The following is a 21,060-nucleotide window of genomic DNA, read 5'->3' on the forward strand; positions in this document are numbered from 1 at the left end:
AGGAGAGCGGCTGCTCGGGTTATTTTGAAATAGCTGCTTTCTAGGCAGAGGTGAAACTCGGCGTTATTAGTTCCCATTACTTACCATAAAACCAGACGTGTTAGATGTGCCTGAAGCCTGCAGCGAATGCTTTGGTGTCAGATTCAGCTGAAAATCGCATTCATTTCTACTCGAGCCAGGGAAGAGTAAAAGAAAACTCAGTAAATTCCCGACTTCACCTCCGTGCCCTCCGCCGCGCTGACTCCAGGAGAGCAGGAGTTCACGCCAGCCGGAGTGAATTTTGATGGACAACAAAAGCAGGCAGCTTCAGTGCAAATGGCTAAATCCAGCCCTGCCGTCAGCCTGCTGAAGCCCTGCGGCTGCATCGGCGGCGAGCTGTGGCCCCGCAGCCCCGTCAGAACGAGAGGTCTATGGGTCTGGATGTAAAGGGCAGGTACGCCTAATATATATTTTGAAAACTTATAGCTAGGAGACTGCAAATTCCGGTAACTGCAAGCTATTTTAAGACTAGGTCCTTCCTCATGACCTGCTGGGGAGGGGGGTGGAGTAGAAGAGGTACCGAGTCTGAGGCACGCCAGGTAACACGTAGCACTATATAAATTTTAATGCCAACTAAGTAGGAAAACATATGGCACTTAGCTGCAAACTGAAGTGTGTGTGCAGGCTCAGGGGAGGAGGTTAAAGCCACACAGGCTGATCCTGTCTCTCCTCCTCCATCTTCCTGAATGCAAATTATACATACGGTGTTATTAAACAGACATAATTTCCCCCAAAGAAGAACCTTTCCGTTTCTCACTTCCATCCAAGCCCTGCTTGTGACAGGTTCGCCCCAGCTCGCAGCAAGCACAGCATTAAGAGGCCTCGCTGACAACTGGGCACACCACATTTAAGCACTGTGTGTATATCCGTGCACGTGTGGGAAGGAAGGATGCTGATCTCCAGCCTCTGACCATATACACGTTGCAATTTCCTTCAGTGTATGCATGCACACACGCTCCCAGCGATGTATGCATGTGTGCCGTCATATAATGGCACCATCTGCTGCCAGACCTGGAAGTTTTGCAACATCGGCTGCATTTATACCTTCCTTTCCATAGTTTTTTGTGTGTGGTTTCATGTTTTTCAAACAGGGGAGTACCAGCAGAGCATGGACCCTCTTGCCCAGACCCTGCCATACCGTCTCGATGCACATTATTTGGTAACGAAGGCCTAGTGCACGCCGGAAACCAAAAAAAGAGCACCTGGGGCTCGCAGCCAACATTGGTACAGACCAGGACATAGCAGGGAAACCTCGCTCAGCATCTGCTGGCTTGTGGCGAGCCTGATCCGTGCAGCAACCTGGGCTAATGGAGAGGTCGTGGGCCAGCCCTGTCACCCTGGGGTGCCTCCTCCTCACCCCCAGCCCCTGCCCGTCCCAGCTAACAGCCCGCACACGCCGCAGACCCAGGGCTCGCTCCTGCTCGCCTGGCACTTAATAGAAAGGGTGCCGCAACTTAGCGGCGGCCCTAAGTGCCACAACAATCCTACTGATAATCAGGGTTACAATTTTACTGCCAAGACTCTGTTATTATGTGGCATTATACCTTTGAGCGAGCCTATTCTCATTCCTAGCAAAGAGCTCAACTCAGTGCTCCCTGTTATAAATCATATGCTAATTATAAGTGTAATCTGAACAGCTTTTCCTTCTCTCTTAAAATTAATGTACAGGGCATAAACTTTGTTGTGATGCGGCAGTGCTGCTTTGCCTGAGGTCCCTTTGTCCTCTAGCACGGCTCCACACGTCAAAAACCAGCAAAATACTGAGTGGTCAAGAACAGAGGGAGCATAAATTGCTCATGTTGCAGGATCACACACAGTGCTATCCTTCTTGTTGGTCATTTGAGGCCGGCCCAACTTCTGACACACACTTTAAGGCACTAAGTACCCATTGGGATGGAAGTTCCCATACATGCCATCAGCCTGAATCCTCCTACTAGTTAAAAACACCTGGTAAGAATGGATATTGCGCACTCAGTTAACTGTTAGTATCCATCAGTGCATCAGAAACAGATTAATTAAATTCCTGATGAAAAGTTGACGCTTGGAAGAACTCGAAGCCCACGAGCCAGATTCTGGACTTGGCGAGGTCCCAGCTCCCCAAGGGTCTGAGCATCACCTGAGAAGCACTGGGCAGCTCGGGCCCTGGATGAGTCACTTGTGCCTCTCTATTATCCATCCCTGGGAACCTGCCCCAAAGACAAATGAGGTATTTCTGGCAGTGCCCTTGGGCTTTGGTGGATTTGTCCTGGTACAGCTGAGCGGGTGGGAATGGCAATGTGACCCGTTGTGTTTCCAGCTAGTGACGAGCTCCATCCATTTCAGAAGTCGCAAAAAGCCAAACCTGCCCCTTGTGCCTGGACTGCCAAAAGCCCTGGACAAGTTACAAGCCCTGCTGAAGCCCTCAGACAAGTGCTGTAAAGGCACTTTGGGGACGAGCACGCTGAGCTGGCTCCCGATGGAGCTGATCTTTCCCCCCGACATGCTGTACGGATAGCTGATCCCACACACAGCACGGACTACGGAGGCCAAATTGCTTCCAGCCCTGCCTGAAGGCCAAACAGGACACACTGGCAAGGTCCCCTGCCTCCCCAGTTTGCAGCAGCCCTGAGCTACCACAAATGTCCTGGCTTAGCCAAGGTCCTCCTATTTCTCATCCCCTCCCTGGGCTGACAGCAGACAACCAAAATAGGGTCCCTGCCTTTGCTTACCCACTACATGCAGACAAAATGAGGTAGGAGAGGGTGCTAAGGGGTTGGCTAAAAGAAAGAACACAGTCGGGGTTGGCCCTTATTTTTCTTTTCATGTTTTAATTAGTTTTGGGGGCTATTTTGTGTGTTTATTGCTTGGAGATATTTTTCTTTCATGTCAAGCTGGGAAGCTGCATACAAAAGCCGATAACCTTGTGCCTGTGATCTTGCAAGCAAAACATTGGCAGGAACTACACAATTCCTTCTCAATACTTAAAATAAGGTTCAGTGTCCTCCTTCACTTGCTGAAGACAGAGTTTAAAATGAAACCTTAAACCTGACAGGGCCTCTGACGTACAGCATCATCTCTGAAGCATCCTAGTCCATCATCTTGGTTTGTAGCTGGACAAACACCATTATCTCCTCCCCTGTTCCAGCTTCCACACCCCTCCTCCTCCCTTTTCAGCCTTACTCTAAGGAGCTGACCATTACCCTTTTCCCTGTGGACAGTCCAAGCTACTTTTCTTCTCCCTTTCTGCAATTCCCTTCCTAACTTCCCCATGCCAAACACTCGCTAAAAGTCATCAACCTTCAGCAAGGCCAACAGATGAATCAAATCTGCTGCCAGGTCGTTTAGGACATGAGCCAGTACAGCGTTCAGAACATTATTATTTTTTTTTTTTTTTCAAAGTCCATAGCAAGAGGGTATTTAAATGCCATAGCTTTAAAAAGCCATATCCACGCTTCCCAGAATAATTACGTTCTAACAAGCTGTAGATGAAGCTCCAGAGGAGTGGCTTCCTCTAGGAACATTAGGGCTTATAAGAAGAAAATATTTTTTTCTCCCCTTCATAGATGAGTCCCATCCACCCATTCTTCCACCTACACGTGTGACAGCGTATATAAACGCGTAAGGCCCCAAAGGAGAAGATTCATTGAGAATCCCGTCTCCTGTGCCGCACTGAATGTTCCGCACCACAACGTGCACGAACAAAATGTTTTTGGCAATATTATCATTATGTACGTTGCTTTCAATTCTCTCCAACTACATACCATTTTTATTCCCTCCTACATTTTCACTTCCTTACAAGCTACAGGATGGAGCTCCTGTGCGCTGGTGAGCTGCTGCTGCGTGTTGCCTCTTCTCTCGGAAGCAGAAGCACAACAAAAGCAGGTGATAGCATCTCTGTATCCCTTACCTATCTCTCCATGGAGGTAAAGATCTGCTCAGCACACAGTCAATACAGATCATCTCATGTTTTTTCTTTTTTTTTTCCCGGCTAGGTCTTCCCCTTGTGTTGCCACTGGTGGATCTGCAGGCACGGAGAGCGAGGTGCCGGGAGTTTTTCAAACACGAGGCTGTCAGAGTGAGTTATGCTTCGGAGGGGCAGGGAAGACGGCGAGGGGGGAGCTAGCAAACAGAGCCTGGCTTTAAAACTGTGGGACTGAAATGCCATCCTGCAGGACCTCAAGTGGCCTGGATGGAGGGGAAGCTCCCTACCTTCAAGCCCCGTGGGGCAGTCCTCTCTCTTCTGGAACAGGGGAAGAAAGTTGCCAGAAAGCTGAGGCTGGTCCCAGGGAAAGGGAGGGAGACAACCTTCCTTCCCAGGAAACACGGAAAGCCAGGTCTGCTTACAGAGCTCAGAGAGGCAGCCGAGGCAGGAGAAGCCCGTGCACTGCCCACAGCCACTTCTGATGGCAGCGCAGCCTGCCAGGAACCCCAGGAGCACCGTACAGCTCGGGGCAAGCAGTTACCGGGCTGGGAGGCGTGCTGCTCCTGCAAACTGTGTGGCTTGGCACACATCTGGCTGACACAGCTGGATCACCTCGTTCAGATGTTTTATTTTACTGCCTGACATCACGTTGGCAAGCCAGGCTCCCCACACACGCATACGGAAACCACTCTCACACGCAGCCCCGCTCGGCTTGCTGACAAAACGCTTTGCAGGCAGCACATGCAGGCGGTGTCTCCGCCATCCACTCGGCCCTGCTCTGCTGCAAACGCAGCTTTAGCACACGGTGTTTAGATAAACTCAAAAGCTCCAAGGTTAAGTGGGAAATAGAAATCCAGTGACCCCTGGCTGGGCAAGTGAGCTTAATGACTTGTCTGCTGCTGTATGTACCAAGCATATGCCAGCAAACAGCTGCCTGACCAAAGCTAGGGACTGATGGAAGGGATTTGCCTTTAAAAAATGGGATAAGGCAGCTGAGAGTCCCGCCAGAAAAGGGTTAATGGGACGTATGAATTGCTGCTGGGTGGAAGGGAGAGGAGCCTGGAGTCAGAGGCAACAGCCCTTGTTAGGTGTTTGCCGTGTCGCATCTAAACCCCTTTCCACCGCGTATGCAAGGCAGATGAATTACCCTGTAAATCCCATTACTCCGTGTGGATAAACCTTACATGCGAGTTAACAAGTCTGGAGAGCTGGGGAATGGAAGCTCTGAACGGATATGCCGGGATCAAAACAACCCAGCACACGGGGGCTGAGGGAAGCGATACACACACACACACATCCCTCTTCTGGCATCCTTCGTCCCCGATCCCATCTTGCTGGCTCACATGCCCCGCTGTCATTAAACGGAAGGGATGCAGGACGCAGGGGATCCTGCAGCAGGCCTTTCGGTGGCATCTAGCAGGATTTATTTCAGAGGAAGAGAAGGAAAACTTTGCGGCTGCTGTTAGCTTTGCTAGGGAATTGCTCCCTTGACGCTTCAGGGTTTGTGCACCATCAGCTCCTCGTACAGATCCCAGACTTATTTTACATTGAGTCCAGGAGTTTTATAGCCGTAATATACAGCGTGTGCACACTCACACGCGCAGCGTTCTCCTTCAGCAGTGAAGTTACTGAAGGTAAGTTGAGCACGGCAGAACACGAACGACAAACCCGCAGGAAAAAGATGCCTGGCTTGCAGCTATTTGGGACGCTCTCAAGCAAAAGCCCGAGAACTCAGAACTGCCTCTGGAAAGAAACCCTGTGCAATGGATAGGGAAACGCAGAGACACCCTCCTCACACACCCTGCAAAGAAACCAACCCAGCCAAAGAGCTACAAGCTGTGTAGACCTCGGAGCTCTTCCACTGTTTTTTTCCCCCAACCTTTCAAAAGCTGTATCCATTTCCCCTCCCTTCCGGGCAGAAAAATAAATAAATAAAATTAAAAAGGCAGAGTTTCCCCCCAAAGAACTTGCCCGGGAGTTCCTGCAGCACCGGGGATAAAGTTTTTGCAGAGGTAGGAGAAGAAGTGTGGGGAGATCAATGCAACATCTGGCAAGCACAGCTGGATCCCTTTTCGATTCCTCTATTGATACTGCAGGGCTGGTGGGAAACCTACATTTGCGAGCGCCGGCTGCACAAACACATCTCTCCCCCACCGAAATCCTTTTGATCCGGAGCACGACGCGGAGGAGAGTGGTTGCGAACGGCTTCCAAAAGCTTTGCAATTTGGGGTATTAAAGCCCCAACACGCGCGCGGAGCCCGTTTGTAAAGCAGCTGCTGCTGCAGTTCGAGCCGTACAGCAACACACGCTTTTCACAGAGACACACACACGCGTACGGAGCATCGCATCTATAGGGTGCACAGACACAGCAACAAGACACACGAACGGAGAAGGAAAAGTTGGCAAAATGCCCTACCTGAGGATGGCCGTATCCCCCTGCCTCACGGTGATGTTATCGGTACCTCGGGTAAAATCCACGCTGCGGACTGGCAGCCCTGTAGGGAGAAGGCAAAGCAATCTCAGTAGGACCAGAGGTAATTGTTTCCGATCAGGCTGAGCCCTTGCTACCATGGCTGGTCTCGTTGAGTTTCACTGTCTGTACTTGTCTCTCTCTCTCTCTGCACGAGTATGTGGATAGATGGATGGAGAAAGAAAAACAATAGTAATAATGTACAACTCTCGCTCTGATGGACAGCCCCAGAAAGGGGAGGTGATTTCACAGTCCTCCTCAGCTGCCACTTTCTCTCTTGCTCTTTTCAGTCTTTCGCTGGCTTCTTTCCCCCTCTTGTCCTTTTTTTAAGGCTTTCCAAAAAGTCTTAGCACAACCTTCAATTAAAAAAAAACAAACAAACAGAGAGAGGAGCGTGCGTGCCGGCAAGGTAGATCAAAACGACGCACGAGTCAGGTCGCAAAATAATTTAAAAATAGCCGTAATTAAATCAACCCGTCTGGAGTGATGGAGAGAGGCAGAAAAAAAATAAAAAATAAAAAAAAATAATAAAAGGAAAAGGAACAGCCCAGCTCCCGTGCTGCTGGCTGCGCGTGTGGATGGTCCTGCTCCAGTGCGTGGCTGTGCAGCCTCCCAGCTCCCTTCCTAACCCACTTTCCCAGGCGGAGCGAGGGAGGGAGGAGGGAGAAGAGGAGGAGGAGGAGGAGGAGGAGGGAGGGAGCCGTACTCTGAGCCACAGCGGCTTGGCTCCACAGCAGGAGCGAGCGCGGGAGGGGAGCGCGGAGCAGTCGCTTGCTGCCCTGTGCCCCCAGCCCCACCGACCCCATCGCCCCGGGACGGTTCTGCGGTGGGACCCGAGCGTGGTCGTGGGCACGAGAGGGGAGAGGAGAGGCGATGGAGAGGGAGGGGGGCACTGCAGCGGGGAGAGGGAGAGGCAGAGAGGGAAGGGGATGGCAGAGGAAGAGGAGGATGGAGGGAGGGAGAGGAAGAAGCGGGCAGGGAGAAGGCAGGGGAGGCAGATGGAGGGAGGCCTAGGGAGCGGAGTGGGAAGGATGGAGGACGATACAGGGAATATTGACGAGAGAAAACGCAGGGAAAAGGGAAGGAGGAGGTGGGGGGTGCAAAGTAGCTGTGGCCAAAAGTGCAAACAACTTGGCTTTGCGGCCCGAAGCCGCCAGCTTGCTGATTTAAAGAGGAGCTTTATTGGCAACTGCCCTTGCAGCCTCAAACCCTGCTTTTTTTTTTTTTTTTTCTCCCCTCTCAGACTTTCTCTCCCTAGCTAAACAGTTGCACATTGCTCCCTCCGCCTCCCTCCCTCCCTCCCTCTCTCCCCTCCGTCCTTCCCTCCCCCCCAGCTCCTTTCCCAGCCTGGGAGGGATGGATGGCCGGCAGACAATGCTGGTATTGAGCTGCCCGCAGTGTGAATGCTCAGCCTGTCCTCCCCGAGTGCCAGCACCCACAGCTGAGCCCGGAGCCCTGCGGCAGCGCTGCCCACCGGGAAGGCTCCCGGAGCACACATACCATCATCACCAGCATCGTCGCGAGGGGAAGGGAGATTAAATTAATGGAGAGGAATGAGCCGTATGTTTCGCTGCTGACGGTGCCTGCCTGCTTTTCTCCCCCAGCCCGCTCTCCTCTGCCTGCCGGAGGGATGAAGGGATGCTCCGAGGGATGCTCGGCGCTGGCGTAACTCCTTCTGGGGCTGGGAGGGGGCAGCGGGGATGGGGGAGCAAAGAGGGGTGGCCAGAAACATGTGTCCAGGGATGTGGGTGCAACAAAAGCTGGGGGAGCTCTGCTATGAGGTGCTGCCCTGTGTGGTCACAGCACTGCTGCATGTGTGTGCAGGAGGGGAAAATGCACGTCCTACGTACTGCCTGCCTCACTTCTGGCCCTGGAGGCTCCCGGGGACACGGTGGACCAAAAGTTAAGAGATGTAAGCACTGGCTCCACGTCCTGCAAAGGGCCACTCAGGACCAGATGCACCCAGCCCTGCATCCTGGCGCTGAGCGCAGCCTGGAGCCACCGCAGGAGCACAAGGCGAGCTGCAGTGACGCTGCCCACGAGCACTTCTCTAATTTCCAGTGATTGGTGGCTATGGCATGTCCCAAGCCAGTGGCAGTGTCTTTGTAGTTAATGGCCCTCGATTGATTTTCTTCTTCCAGGAATGCGTCCAGTCCTTTCTGAACCCCTAGGAACTGACCCCTGCAGTCTCGGTATGGAAAGGCCGTGCTGTCTAAGAGTACTTAAACAATCCCTTCATGTGTTAAAAGCCCACAAATTAAGAACTAAGGTCATGACACCCCTGCTCCAGTGTCATGCAAGCAGTGGCAAAAGAGATGACTGCTTTGTATTCAAGCCAAGGGAGTAAGCAGATTCAGATATTTCCCCTACAGAAGACTTGGTGTGGGTGGCACCAGAGAAGGGGAGCAACGAGTAGGAGCTGGGCATTAATCTATTCCCAAACTACTGCAGAGAGAGATCTGGGGTGTCACTTTGAAGACAACCATGCTGCTGATAGGCAGCCACTAGTGAGATGCCCATCTAATGAGATGGGCAGCACTACAGAGATGCCACGGCACTGGTGGCATCCCACACGCAATGCAACGGGCACCACCACGAGGACACCTCTGTGCTCCTGTTGCAGAGCTTGAGTACAGCTACGAGACCCAGCCCCACGTGAAGTTCCCAGTGATGGAAACGCACCCTTCTTCCAAGCCAAAAGGTTGCACGAATCCATTTTACAAGGGTCTTCCACATACGTTTCATCTACATCTAATAAGAGCTATTGTATGTTAATTAAATGCCAGTGGAGTAAGGAAAACATATTTGTTGAAGATTAACTATTATGTAATGCAAGAAGCATCTGCCACCCAACTGCTAGAGCTCACTAAATATTTCCTTATCTCAGAGTATTTACTTAGGAGGCAATAACTATCCAGTTAAATCTAAATTTAATGCTTAGTTAAATATACCTCGTGGAAAGTGGCACCAATATGTTTTATACAGAGAGTGACAGAGGGGGTCTGGGGGAGAGAGAAGGCAGGCGTCCTGCCCCCAAGCCCCTTTTAACATCCTGGCTCAAGATGGGACTACAAAATGGGGTGCATCACAGGGAGGCCCCTCTCTACTGAGATGGGAGGACAAGTGAAATCTATATCTTCTTAGACATCTACACAATCCTCATTAGAACCACCTTAGCATGCCTATTTAATAATAATAATCATAATAATCAGGGAGATGAGGATGAAATTCCCTTGAGTGTCTTGTAAACCTTGGGGGAGAAAAACACCACCAAAATTGATGGGCCATACCTGCTTTTAGAAACATACAGAAGTCAAAGTAAAGGGTCGCCTGGGCATAGGAGTCCAAACAAGCAGGAATCACACAAATCCTAGGAGAGATCCTCACAAATAAAATAAATAACGTTGTGGGTTTTTCTTTTCGTCTTTTTTTTTTTTTGCGTGTGCTCCCAGAAGAAATAACTCTCTGGACCCATCTCCCCCTGCTGGAAGCAGATAACGAAAACAGCAGGTCTGCCTTCTAACTTTCCTGCCTTCTAAAACCCTGAGGGAAAATTCAAGTAAACAATCAGCCCAAGCACACCACAAACGTGTCCTGCCACCTTTTAACGCCATTTACCAACACTCTGTAGGCACAGGACTGGCAGGCCAAATTTTGCCAATATGCAGTAGAGGAATGGATGGGGCAGAGCCCAGTCCTACGGGTACCCTATTGTCCAGTTCCAGAGCAAATCACACCCTGCTGGCCTAGAGCAACACCCTTTGATGAGGGCAGGTTGTACGGCACCACCAAAGGCATGGCAGGAACGCCTGGATGACAGATGTACAGAGCTGTCTGTGCTTCTGTGCTGTGGGTGCAGGATAGCTCTGCATGCAAGCTGAAAGGAAAACAGCAACACAAGCAGACACAGGCTGGCTATGGAAATACACATCAACAAAAATTTAGAATCACAGAACCATTAAGGTTGGAAAAGACCTTCGAGATGATCCGGTCCAACCATCACCCTACTCCCAATGTCACCCACTAAGCTTCAGGCGACGCCAGCTGCAGCAGCCATTTGTGTGATGGGGATGGCTGCCCTCTAGGAGAGCTCATCATCTCTCTCCACAAACAGCCACAAAATGGCAACTGTTGTCACTGGACTTTTAGTGACTACCGAGCACGCTGAAACTGGTGAATTGTTCCCAAATCTCAGTAGGATTGAGGAAAAAACATTTCTGAAAAAAAAAAAAAATAATATAAAAACTGCTCACACACACAAGCTTCCAGACTCTTTCATGTCCCACACGATTGCTGTAAGGGGAGCATGTAACTGCTCCGCCAGCAGAGTCCAGGCACCTAGGGACTTTATCCAGGGTATCTACAATGCTGAGCGACAACATATGATATTTTGTGAGCTATAAAATGCTTAGTCAAGATACACTGCACTCAGCAGCAGAGCCTGCCCAAAGCTTCTCAGGCATGCAGAGAAAATACAGCTTTGTTGCGTTGGCAGAGGAGTTATGGAGAGGAACATGGAAGAGACAAAGGGGTTTCAGTACATGGGGAGGAAGATTAAGGGACTGTGGCAAGGCAGGGATGATGTCTCCTTCCTTTCATCCTTCTTGTGCCTGCGGATCCTCCTTGCACACATTTCTGCCCTGATGACCAAGGGCTGCATCCATTGTATTAAGCATCTACGTTCCACTCTCCTTTGCTTCCTGTGGTGCAGGGAGCCAAAGGAGGAGGAGAGGACGAAGAGAAGCAGGGCCAGAAGAGAGGTGGAAAAGCCTCTGAATGCAGCAGGTGCCTCTACAGGCAAACTGAGGAAGAGGTTTGGCTTTGAATGGTTAATCCCCTTCTCCTCAGACTCAGAGAATTCCCCTAGGCCGTACTCCATCCATTCCTCCAGCTATACCTGCCTGATACAGTAGCCTCCAACTACACCAAGCCAAAGAGTCTGCTTCTGCTAGAAGGGGAGGACACTTCCATGAGGCAACTGGAAAGAATAGTCTGCTGAGGGCAGGATGCTGGCTACAAAACTGCATCCTATGCAGGCTGAAACATCAATGCCTCTTATTCAGATCCCCAAGAAGACACAGAAGACAGGTTATATGGAAACATTCTGCAGTCTGAGGAAATATAAGCGTTTGATAGCTTTCATACTAGAATTAACATTTTCAGTATGTGCTTTATTAAAAAAACAAAACAAAAACACTTTTTATGACTACTTTGCAATTCTATAAATTAATCCATCTTTTTTTATTACCTGAAAATCAGATCTTTTGAATCTCAGCTCAGTCCCGAGACACATAAAAGGGCATATAATGTAACCAGACCAAGCTTCCTCTGAACTAAAGACCTCATCAGGAAGAAGGATTTAGTGCATCAGGAGCACGCACAGATAGGTCATAACGGTGGGCGAAAACATGCAGGCACAATACCTCTCTGTAACTGTGGTCACTGAGCTGTAACAGAACCTCCTCCTGTACAAGAACAATAGCTGATTTTCACCAATTTGTAACCTTGTTACTATGCAATCGATCTGGCTTCACAATCGATCACCTCGGTGTGGACAATTTAGAGGCCAAGGGCCAGGTTCTCAATTGCCTTAAGCTGACGTATCACCCCTGCAGTTCACAAAGCTCTGCTGATTTCCACCAGCTAAACGTGAGGCCTTGAGTTTTGAAGTTCATCTGCTTCTGCATTGCCTGGGTGGAAAACCCTTATCGCTTTTGCAAGAGAAAACCTTGTTCAACTGGATAAATGGATTTTGTGCTCACTCAGACCTCTCAGAAAGTTTCGCCTTTAGTTAAGGGCTAAATCTGATGCTTGGAGAGGAGGAAAACAGCAGCCCAAAGGTGACTTTTTCAGCAGGATATGACCAGGTGGCATTAAATAATTAGCATTGCAACTGTTTTTTGGCCTTAATTACTGGTCGCCACCACAGCAAGTGCTTGTAGAACTGTGAAGTCGCTGGGAACAGGTCCTTCCTACTTATGAGGAGCAAAGACTGGAGAGAGCTTCACTTTTAAACAAAAGTTGCCCTTTTGGCCTTACAAATGCAACAAGCATAGAAGCACTGAGTACTACAGGGAACACGGTGCTGTATTTTCCCTGAATCATCACCTATCATCAGTGACCTCCCCAGTGCCACCTCAGAGCTGGGCTTGGCAGCCGCCATGGGTCAGAGAGTGTCGAGCCACTCCAAAAACAGGGTAGGCCGCACAGCTTGGAGGCCACCATCAAGCAGCTGAGTTGGTGGCCCCTGTGGTAAATGGCCTGGCCTCCTGTCCCAGGAAAGGCTGATAACAGTGTCAGAAGCATGGGGAGAACCGGTCCCGGCTCTGTCTTATATGGACATGACATGTTGACCTGCACTATCAAACATGGCGATGCGAGTAAGGCACGCCAGTCGAGGCAAGCAGTCTGTCCTTCTCACTGAAGATAGCTTCAAGATCTCTGTTTTTTATACATCTGGGAGTAAAATCATCGCTTCACCCATGTCAAGTAACACTTGATGAGTCAGGCGGAGCCAGGCTTCAAACCCTTCAGGTCTTTAAACGCTTCACTTCCCACAAAAATGCCTGGAAAGGCGGGAGCTCTATCTGCTTAGGCCTGGCATCCCTCCAGAACATTCCTCCCAGTGGTAGTGAATATCCACGGCCCTCAACAGAAGAAACTAGGATCGAATTGACAGAAGGATGTTTGAGTAGTTAAAAGTCCCTCCCAACATCCAAGCAGAAAGATGGTTGGGATGTTCTAGGAGGATTTGGGAGACCTCCAGCTCCAATTTCCGCAGTGTCTTTGGGTAAATTACTTAACGAGGCATTCACAAAGGTGTAAAAAGCTAATCTCCCTAGACTCATTCTGCCCTCAGAGAAATAATCTTCTCTTGAGGGCACTTCAGAGCAGATGCCTAATTTAGCTATTTAAAATTGTCTTGTCTCTTGGGGCGTGTCAAAGTTTCCATCTCCGCAGGGGAGATCCTAGCACACCCTGAGCTTCCAACAGGATTCAAAGGATGAAGCACCAAAGACTGCGAGGCGGTCTGACAGTGCAATAAAACAAACAACCAACAACAAAAAAAGCAGTCCCTGCAAGCCACAGTCTAGAAAACACACCAGGCAAATTTGTGATTTATTTCTAACGTGCTCATTAACAGGCCCCAAAATGACTGTCTGGCAGTTGCAGAGGGTGTTGCGATCACAGCAGACAGGAATCCTATACGACTCCGAGGTGGTGAAACCCGTTTTGCTGAGCCTCGCTGTATATTCGATGACCTGCTCTGGCGTGGAGCTCTCCACACAATACTAATGGATGAGAATAATCATTCTGACAGTGATGATTCGGAACAGAGCTCCGAAGTCTTGCTGAAATGATACATGCTACACATTCATCATCACCAGAGAATTAATTTTATTGTGAAAAATAGAGTGCAGCAGGCTGTTGTGCTGAGCGTTTTCTTGTCCATTACAGAAGCTCCCACATAGCTTTTATGAAACTTAAACCGAGGCCTTCAGAGAGACAAGAAAGATTCTCAAGATTTGTGATGCTATCAGGAGAGCAGGCACTGTCAGGAAACCTCACGCACAACAAGCTGAGAGATAAATGCGTATGCAAAAATTTGGAGAAGGGTCCCGCTGAAACTATGAGCTGCCTGCAATCCAAGCTTCTGAAAACATTTGCAATCATTTCACTGTGTTCAGAACTGAAAACGAGGAAAACATATTCTTAAAATGTCCATTTTTCCAAGATGTCAAGCCAGAAGAACCCTTCCACAGACTCAGTAAGTATCACCTTATAGACTACAAGTCAGAGACAACCCTGCATCAGAGAGAGCAGAGTTACTGCCTTATTCTTTTGACATATACTTCCTAACACTTGAGCTTTCATATTCCCCTTTCCCACACTTATTTTCTGCTTTTTTCTCCTTTCTCCTTATCCTCATACTTTCAAGTTTCTCTGCCTTTTCTAGGTTGCATCCATGTCCTGTTTCTGTCGAGGACAGCCATACTAATAGGTTTTAAAGCTGGGAGGGACTTCTCAGATCATCCTGCCCAGCTACCTCCCCCAAGCCCTGAAAACTCACCCATTTCTTCTGGCAAGAAGCCCCAACTGTTGGCAGAGCCAAGGTGCCAGAGCACCATGTTAAAGATGGGCTGGATGAGTGACCCATGCATCCTGAAGCAGCTCCCTGAAGCAGAGGCCTGAGGGGCATTTCTAAAAGCTTGCAGGTGAGAGTAAGAACAGGCAGGTGTTCTCCTGAGGGACACAGGCAGCTGTGGGAATTCAACCTCTCAGACCCAGCCTCAACCCCCAAGATGCCAGCAAATGCGTCCCCTTCTAACAACAACTTGCTCAGCTCAAGCAACCTGTTAGATCCAGCAGCTTGCTGGGGTTTATGAATGACTAAGCCAACTGCCCAAACAGAAATGGAAGCATTTTTTTTTTCCTGTGAAACCTCCAGGGATTGGTGCACAGTCCTGGTCTTCAGCGACACTTCATTACCTTCCTAATTTATACAACACACCGGTATTTTTGGAATAATGTAATGAGCCTGCTAGCTTCTTCCTGCAGGCAGAGATCAGAGGAGGACAAAGAAGAGCAGGCTGGACAGAGCACCCTGACAGCTGGTGGAACAAAGGCAGGTGATGTGAAAAAATCCCTACAGTTGGATCAGACCAGAGCAGGGTAACAGGAAAAAAAAAAAAATCCCTCAAAAAAGATCCTCAAAACCTCTGATGAGGAGGAGAAGCTCTGAGTAGGTCATTTCTATGCTTCATTACTTGCCCTCTGATATACAAATGGACTGGTAAATAAACCCCAGATACCAAACTTATGGTATTTGTGGGTGAGGCTATTTCAGGTGCCCTCACGGAATAGGTGTCACTGATTACTTGTGAGTCACTGTCTGTAAGACCCTTTCAAAATATTCTGTCTGCAATAAATTGCCCTGCCCTTGCCAAATGAAAGTCAGAATCCAGCAAGGGCTTGAATTTGTGAAATGGATGGCTCTGAGTCCCTCTAGCATCTGTCTCTGAGCTTTGGGTAGGACAACCACTTTTACATTCAGTCAGATGAATACATGGCAAAAAATCATTTAGTGAAGGTGCTTTCTGGGTGGTGAGGGCATATCACAAAGGAGGTGGTAGGAAAGCCTTTCACAGGTAAGAAAATGCTGCCAGGTTCAGGCAGTTACCTACAGAAGTCTTAGCCTTTAAAACATACTCATTTGACAGGGGTCTGTGGTAGAAGGAGCCTAAAACCAAAATAATTTCCCCATTAAAAACTTCTAAGAGTGTCTCAGATGTCAAGAGAGACCTTGACAGGCAGAGGCCCCTTGGAGGAATCGTGGCCCCAGTACAATCAGGAGCTTTGCCACTGAGTTCAGTGGGTCTGTGATTTCACCTCCTGAGTGAAATTTCACCTCTCACCCTCAGTCCCTGTAAATTCCTCTTGGCTGGAGAACGAGCACAACTCAGGAAAAATGAAGCAAATATGGAAATTAAGGCATACCTTCAAATTCAAATCCATTTAACTGAATTACAGCAATTTTCCAGTAAGTTCATTGCTCGTCAAAGTGAGAAACAAACAGTGAATCTGACTGACCTCAGACAGACCTGGCATAAGCAAATGAAGTGAAAATTTCTACTGCTTCCAGCTCTGTCAGGATACCCCTGTTCTGTCCATCAACATCACCTAGTATTCCTGCCCACTCTCCCCATCTGCTGACGTAGCTAAGTCCTGAAAAGATGAAGCTGCTATTGCCCATGAATTTTTAATGTTGCAAGGAAAAGGCTGCAGGAAGAAGAATATTTGGTGGCATTTACTCCCTATGATCAAAGCCATTTTGTGTCTCTCGTGTGGTATTATTAGAACGCGATACAAAGCGAAAGCAGTATTCAGACTAAGGTCCCTATTCAAGAAACACATTCTTCAGAGGAGAAGGCAAGAAGCAGTGCCAGCAGGAAGCCCACAGTCTTACAGCACCTCCCAGCCCCTGTAAATCTGCAGGGAATCACATGGCAGAAAGAACCGAGTGGGTCCTTAAGGCCAGTCCCCTCATATCACAAGCACGATGCTCTAAAACTCCTCCATTCACCTCCACTTGCTTCCCAACGCCCAGAGAAACTGTACGGCCAGCAGTAAGAAACCCAAATCTAAAATGTAACATATCACAGAAAGAGCTATATTTTAGGTCTCTGCTGACACTGGTATTTCTTAAATAATTCTCCCAGGGGGTGACTGGAAGAAGACTCCATGCCAAAAGTGAAAGGCAGCTGCTAGCAGGGCTAGGAGTAGGTGAGGCTAGTCCTAAGGTTCTCATGCTCCCAAACCCAGCATTATTTCTGTGCTGAGTGTGTGCTTGGGACATACCAAGCAACCAGATTTGAAACAGATTCAGCAGTCTTGACAAATGCCAGGTATATTCCACTCCTCCCCTCTACTAAAGGGCGCAAAATGGAATAGTTTGTTTGAAAAGCTTCACCCATTGACTTCAAACAAACTCTCTGCATGTCCTTGACAAACACGGACACGCAAAAAATATTCTATTAGCAAATATCTTTGGCAACCTAATACTCTGTAAATACAGATTGTCATGTCTTATTGCTGTCTTTCAATCAACAAGGTAACTTAAGACACCAAGAGGCCAAACTTACCAAGCTCCTAGCCACAAACGCATCCCATGCAGATCACCTCCACCATTACTTGGGAACTTCTGAAACGAACTCGCCTGTTGTTGATAATTGTTTAATGAGTGCTTTGTGAAAAGCAGAGGCTTTGTTCACATTATAACTACGATGGCACTGGGAACGCATTGCTCATACCAGCTGAAATGTTTGGCCTCTGCTCCATGGATGAAAGACTGAAATGCTCGTGAGCACGGGATGGACATCTGTGCAAAAATATTTGCCCACTGTGTCACTCCACTGATGCTACAGAACGCATGGATCCCCACTGTAAGCCATCACGTAAACACATCTGCACTGCTATCACAAAGGCAAGGGAACCACAACTGGAGTTGAAGTGAAATGTAAGACAGAAAAGAGAGAAGAAAACTGGAGAACAGGTCTTCCTTATAACTTCCAGTATGACTGTCAAGCTCTCAAAAGATCTCCTCACCCCCAAGAGCCACTCTTAAAACACGCTGTTTGAGCACCTTGGCCAGGAAAGTGACAGTATCTTGATGACAGGGGAACATGCAGTTAGTTTTTAGTTTACTACAGGTTTTCAGCCCCCAACACAAAGATTAAGGACGCCCCTTAGCTTCCCACCCACAAGCTTTCACAAAGTGAAGTCGGGTCCCTTTTTTCTGGTTCCTGTAATATCTTTCCATAAAGCTGCCATGTATTTGAATAGCTGTATGGGAGATGGATGGAGCTGAACATACAGAGAGACGTATTTCGTGATTGGAATATGATTACGGAGCTAATGAAGCTCTAATGGCAAGCCCAAAAACAGAGTGCAAGCTGCTCAACTTTGTCTCATTCCCTGAATCCAGCAGTTAAGGACAACTTTCCCCAGCAGGTTATAGCTCCTATTTCCCCTGACTATGTTGCCAGTGCAGAAGAGAATGCCAAATTCCAGCATCCCCCAGAAAGATGCAAAGCTGTTTTGATGACTCATCTGGCAACCACAGCAATTAAGTCACATTAATGGCAAGTCAGAATAGAGAACTCTGGAAAGTTAAGGTAAAGGGAAATAAAGTTGAAGACTAGGAAGTGTTTCAGAGAAAAAAAAAAAAATTAAAAAAAAATGAAGTATTATTCAGAGAATCTGCAAAAGAAGATTCTCTCCTTTTGTATTAGGTCAACCAGAGAAATGATTAATGCTTTCTGATTTTTTAATAAGACTTGGAATATAAGCAATGAGAAATAAAAAAGAAAAACAATTTAGAGTAATCTTCTTATTCCCTCACCAGACCTCCTGAACAGGAAATAGAGGAAGCCCTCTGCAAGGCTTACATTCTTCAGAAGAAAGGGAAACGCCAACCAAGGACTGCTTTTAGGATTTTAACTTGGTACGGACGTTCTTGTGAACAAAATCACTCTTACTTGCCCTGTCCATAGTGGGATTTAGGGAGTGCAAAGAACATGCATTTAACTAGCTAAGGTATTAGCAGCTTAGCACAAATAAGGCCCTACGTTTCCATGATGTATTAAAAATCAGTTAAACCTTGGGCTACTTCCCGCCATTATGCTTAACAGATGTTGAAGTCAGACTGCCTGGTTTTCATTAGGCTGTTAATACATGCCCCCAAAGACAGCTTCACCTTAAAGCTCCCGCGAGGAAGATAGAAAGGTTTAGCTCCGTTGGCAAACCCAGCTGAAGTTGACATAATGCTGATGCTGCTGTAAGGCACTTCCTAGCTCTTCATTCCCCCCAGTAAACGCTCTTGGCAAAAAGATTGCAGGGCCACAGAACTGCTCCTGCACTTTGGCTCTGCCAGCATCACATCCAGCATCACATTTCCTCAAGCCTGTGTTTAGAGGGACAAAAGGTTAGAGCATGGGCTTGATCCTGGACCCAGGGAAGTGGAGACCTGCCGGTAGGCTGGCAGCAATTCAGCTGCTGCATGGCAATTCGGGCAGACAAACTGAGGCTCATCCTGAAATTGTCTGGCTTTCGGTTCATGACTTCTGACCACAGGGTAGGAAAGAAGATGCTACCTGCCCCAGTCCCCTTCCTGAGTCTAGCTGGACGTTTCTTTCCTAAATGAAAATATCTGCCAGGATTTCCCCAAACGTGCAAGCTACTTTTAGATAATCCCAAACTGCATTTTCGATATTAATTCCAAAATTTCCTGCCTCTACTGAACAATAACACTTGAAATATACCCACTGGCCCTTCAGAATAAGGGCTTGGTCCTTATATTGAGTCTTCCCTTGTGCTGTTTCTTTGTGCGATTCCCAGAAAGAGAAGTGATGCTCTTCCTTCCACCCTTTTCCTTGCTCAGGACAGTCACGCAGATGTCAGCGGGCCAACGTCACAGAGCCTAAGAGCCTCTTGAGGCCCTGGTGACACATTTGTCTTGCGTGTTTCCTCTGCTTTACAGCTGACTCACACGAAGAGCCACCAGGACAAGAAGAATCACGATGTATGACCTGTTTAAGAGCCTCCTAATCCTTAGGCAACAACTGAGCAGGACCTACAGTGATGGGGCAAATCTTTCTGCTCCATACCGATAAAACCCAACGTGATATTCCTGCTTGGTGCATCGTGGGCTTCTACATAACAGACCTACAGCCAGGGCAGCCGTGGGACTCCACAGCCAACCTGCCCGCCTTGGGTGAGGCACAGCCAGGAGGCAAGACAGAAGAGAGCAGAGCCTCTCAACCACAGCTCCCCGGAGAGGCAGCGGTACTGCCAGGTGCACGACATTTGTCTGAGCTGAGCTGGTCTGAATGCAACGCTTCATTTAGATCTTTCCAGGCACCGAATAAAACGTAACGCAAATAAGTAATGAGAACGGCAATAATAAAAGAGGTAAAACTCACACTGTTCCCAATTTTATGGAAACTGCCTTGTCCGTTTTAAAATGTTGTGCGCAGCAAATTTCAGAGCATCTCACCCTCGCTAGCAAACCCTCACTGCTTGCTCTCTATTATCTAGCATCTGGAGCTTTCCATCTCACTCCTCATTACTGCCCTGCTACTAACATCCCGTACACATGCGGGCAGATTTGAACTTCCATCAGAGAGCCACAGCATCTGCTGAACGTGGAGAGGGTTTTTTAAAAGCAATTAAAAATAAGCATCTGATTGTTTCTAGGAAAACTATGGACAGGACAACATCTTAAAAATAAAACAACAGCACTGGCTGGAAACTGGCAGTATCCCTCCATCGGTGTGACAGAATAATTAAAACCAGTACGACAATAATTAGCACTTCTATAGTTCTTTTCATCCCTGGATATCAAAGCACTTCACAGAAAGGAGTGCAGCTACCTCCATTTCCAAAGCTGAGCTCAGAGAAAAACAAATCAGGATGTTTTTCCTCGTGGAAAATTCCAACAACTCCAGCACTGGCTTTCATTCTGAATTAGAGTCAAGCACTGAAATATTTTTTTCAAAATTTTCCAAAAAAAAAAAAAAAAAAAAAAAGGCAACCGAGGTTGATTGGGACATTTTAGCCTTTTCAAATGAACCAAAACGTTTTGCCCCTCTGAATTCAGTGCATTTTGTTTCGAGCCTCACAGCAGTACGCTGCATCTGCCTCTGGGAAGGGAATGCCTCATGGGAGCTGTAGTTCAGGCTTCCCCACTGAACTTGATAACTCTATTAGTTCGGCACTGCCTGCCCCCATCCTCCCCTAAGGCTGCGCCTGCCTATCCCGATGTTCTGCGGAAAAACACCCCCAAACTATTCCTCGCTGCCTCTACTGCCTTTGTGAATGGGAAGCACTGACTGCAGCAAGGAGGGCTGGACAATTTAGTGAAGAAGTAAAGGCAAAGCCCAACAGCCTCAGCAGATAATTTCATGCTTTAGAAGCCACCTGGCTCTCCTCCTGTGAGGCAGGAAAGCATCCCACACTACGTTTGGCTTTGCGGATTACTTGTCTTTTGGGATGACAGCACAGGACTCACCTCCACTACCACGACACAGAGTGCAAGGAGCTTCCTCTCCAAGGAGGTAGGAAATGTGCACGTGGACCAGAGGGACCTTAA

At 48.2% G+C, this 21,060-nt stretch overlaps 1 protein-coding gene across 3 annotated transcripts in view; it reads right to left on the reverse strand.

Moving 5' to 3' along the window:
• Nucleotides 1-21,060, reverse strand: part of LSAMP (limbic system associated membrane protein) — an 878,636-nt gene that overhangs the window by 253,755 nt on the left and 603,821 nt on the right. For 2 of the 3 annotated variants that reach the window (XM_068697653.1, XM_068697642.1), the window contains exon 2: nucleotides 6,357-6,435. In XM_068697653.1, coding sequence (XP_068553754.1) covers nucleotides 6,357-6,435 — 79 coding nt within the window. Of the gene's footprint in view, nucleotides 1-6,356; nucleotides 7,047-21,060 lie in introns of those variants that run through there. The other variant, XM_068697633.1, reaches the window with a different exon arrangement.

Source organism: Anas acuta, chromosome 1 (assembly GCF_963932015.1).
Source record: "Anas acuta chromosome 1, bAnaAcu1.1, whole genome shotgun sequence".
NCBI classification, from domain to species: Eukaryota; Metazoa; Chordata; class Aves; order Anseriformes; family Anatidae; genus Anas; species Anas acuta.